General features: G+C 40.3%; 1 protein-coding gene across 1 annotated transcript; it reads left to right on the top strand.

Annotated features, from left to right (window-relative positions):
- The first annotated feature begins 957 nt into the window (after positions 1-957).
- LOC102669731 (zinc-regulated protein 8-like) lies at positions 958-1788 on the top strand. The gene has a single exon (XM_006596603.1). It carries the CDS (start codon positions 958-960, stop codon positions 1786-1788), a length of 831 nt encoding a protein of 276 aa, XP_006596666.1.
- Positions 1789-2518: the final 730 nt, after the last annotated feature.

The raw sequence follows: 2518 nt of genomic DNA, 5'->3' as shown, positions 1-2518 counted from the left end.
GTCCAAGGTCACGAATCATGTCCTCTAACCGATCTCCCATTTCTACATCAAACGGTTCAGATTGGGACCCACTCTGCATGTCTGTGACTTCTCCATTCCATATCCACGTCGTGTAATTCTTCTTAATCCCATCACACAATAGATGGTCCCGTATGTCATCGAGTAATTGTCGTCTTCCATTCAAACAGTTGATGCATGGACAATAATATTTTCCTTCTTCATTCGGTCGACCTCTTTCTGAAGCAAATTGCAAGAACTGTTCGACGCCATCCTCATATTCTGGGCTTATGTGACTTTCATTCATCCAACTTCGATCCATCTAAGCAATTCCATGCATGAAAATCTCACTTTTTTATTTATAGGTGTGGCCCTATCCCATTTAGGAAAACTGTCTTTTATGTTAGCTTCAAACGTCAGGGTTACCATTATTTACAAAAATTTGACTAAATTTCGGCAGCATTTTGCATTGGTCTCCAAGTACACGACATGACATCGGTCAAATGAATTTCCCGATAATCAAGTATGCACTCAGAGAACAATATGAAATGCATTGAACCTAAATTTAATCAAATTAATGAAAATAATAATAACCTTCACGAATGAATCTAACATAAAAATACCAGTCTCCCCAAACTGTCCAAACGGATAATTCAAGACTAAATACAATGACTAATGCAAACTGTCCGCAAGAGTCATTGCATTCAGTCTCAAATGGGAATCTAAGGTTCACTCAGCATGAACAACAGTTGTTTATATAACAAATTACACTGATCACATACAAGAACATACAAAAGGTTAAATTCAATTACAGACAAATATAGACATCAGCAGTTGATTATGAAACTAATTTAAAATGCTGGGTTTGAAGGGTGCTTATGTTTTGTTATTGTAGTTGGGTATATGTGTGTGTGTGGGTGTGTCTGTGGTTCCTTCAGGTTTGACACTGCATAAACTCTTATGTCAAGGTTCCTTCAGGTTTCTTCTTTTTTCGAGGATGAGGGTGAGAGCCCCGTCGAGTCTGATGAAATAAAAGTCCAAACTTGGAGCAACCAACACTACAGGAACGAACCTGTGGTTGTTGTTGCTGCTCCACGGTTGCAAAAGTATTCTAGTTTTCATGAACAGAGTGGGGAGCCGCCTCTGCTTTTGCCCATTCGAAGCTTGAAATCTCGCTTATCCGAAGAAGATATTGATGTTCAATCTCTGAACATGTTAATGAGTTCTAAAAGGTTTTCAAGCAATTCAAATAGAAATGCAGAAGTTGAAGCTGATGTTGTTGATACAGATGTTCAATCTCTAAATAGGTCAACAATTTCTCAAGGATTTTCAAGAAATTCCAATAGAAAAGCTGAAGTTATAATGTTGTCTTCAAACACTTATGTTATAATGTTGTCTTCAAACGCAGAGGATTCGGTGAGGAAGAAGGGCTTCTACAAGTCTTGTCCTCCACCACCTCCGCCACCGCCACCAACAATGTTTAAGAAATCAGTGTTCATGAAACCAAGGTTCGATGGTTCATCCAACGAAGCACCTTCCTTCAATAAGGAGTTGAAGAGAAGCTTCACAAGTGAGAGAACCACACCAGTGGGAAAGAAAAGTCATGAAGAAAATAAATCCAAGCAAGGCACATTGTTTAGAAATAACAAGTTCATGGGGCATGCAAGCGTGCCTCTTGTGTCACAACCAGCTGAGAAAGAAAGCCTTCTTGTGGAATCTAACGATGATGACGACGATGATGACACAGAAACCGAGGACCAAGACGTTGAAGGAGGAAGAACCGTTGCTTAGAACAATGACAGGGGAAAGGGTCCACCTATTATTGGTGGAGAAAGTTCAAAAACAGATGGTGATGAAGGACCAGATGTGGATAAGAAGGCTGATGAGTTCATTGCTAAGAGAATTGAGTCAATCAAGAGGAGTAGAAGGAGTGCAAGAAACTCTTCAAGGTAATAATATTGAAGATGGATACATATCATATCCTTCTATTTACTACATTAGTTAAATGGAATGTAATTAAATTGGCGTGGATGTTTCTTTCCACAGCTTAAGGTTGTAATTGGATTGTTGTCCTCTTCCCCTCCCCATAAATATCTATGGTATAGACAGATTTACTGATTTCACCTGTGCTTTGCTATAACATCAAATTTTTTGTGTATTTTCAACTTTCTGCTGTGTGTGTGGGGGGGTGTGTGTGTGTGTGTCGCAATCTCTGTGTGTGTGTGTGGCTGTGGTTATGTATGTGTATGTGTGTGTGGTTGTGTGTGTGTGTGTGTGTGTCGCTGTGTGTGGCTGTGGTTATGTATGTGTATGTGTGTGTCACCGTGTGTGTGTGTGTGTGTGTCGTTGTGTGTGTGTGTGTGGTTATGTATGTGTATGTGTGTGTAGGTATGTGTGTGTGTGTGGGTGTGTGTGTGTGTGTAGCTGTGTGTGTGTGTGTGTGTGGTTATGTATGTGTGTGTGTGTGGGTCTGTGGGTGTGTGTGTGTGTGTCTGTGGTTGTGTGTGTGTATATGGGTGTG

The sequence above is a fragment of the Glycine max genome, chromosome 14 (genome assembly GCF_000004515.6).
Source record: "Glycine max cultivar Williams 82 chromosome 14, Glycine_max_v4.0, whole genome shotgun sequence".
In the NCBI taxonomy this organism is placed as follows: domain Eukaryota; kingdom Viridiplantae; phylum Streptophyta; class Magnoliopsida; order Fabales; family Fabaceae; genus Glycine; species Glycine max.
This window is presented reverse-complemented; position numbering and strand designations above follow the sequence as displayed.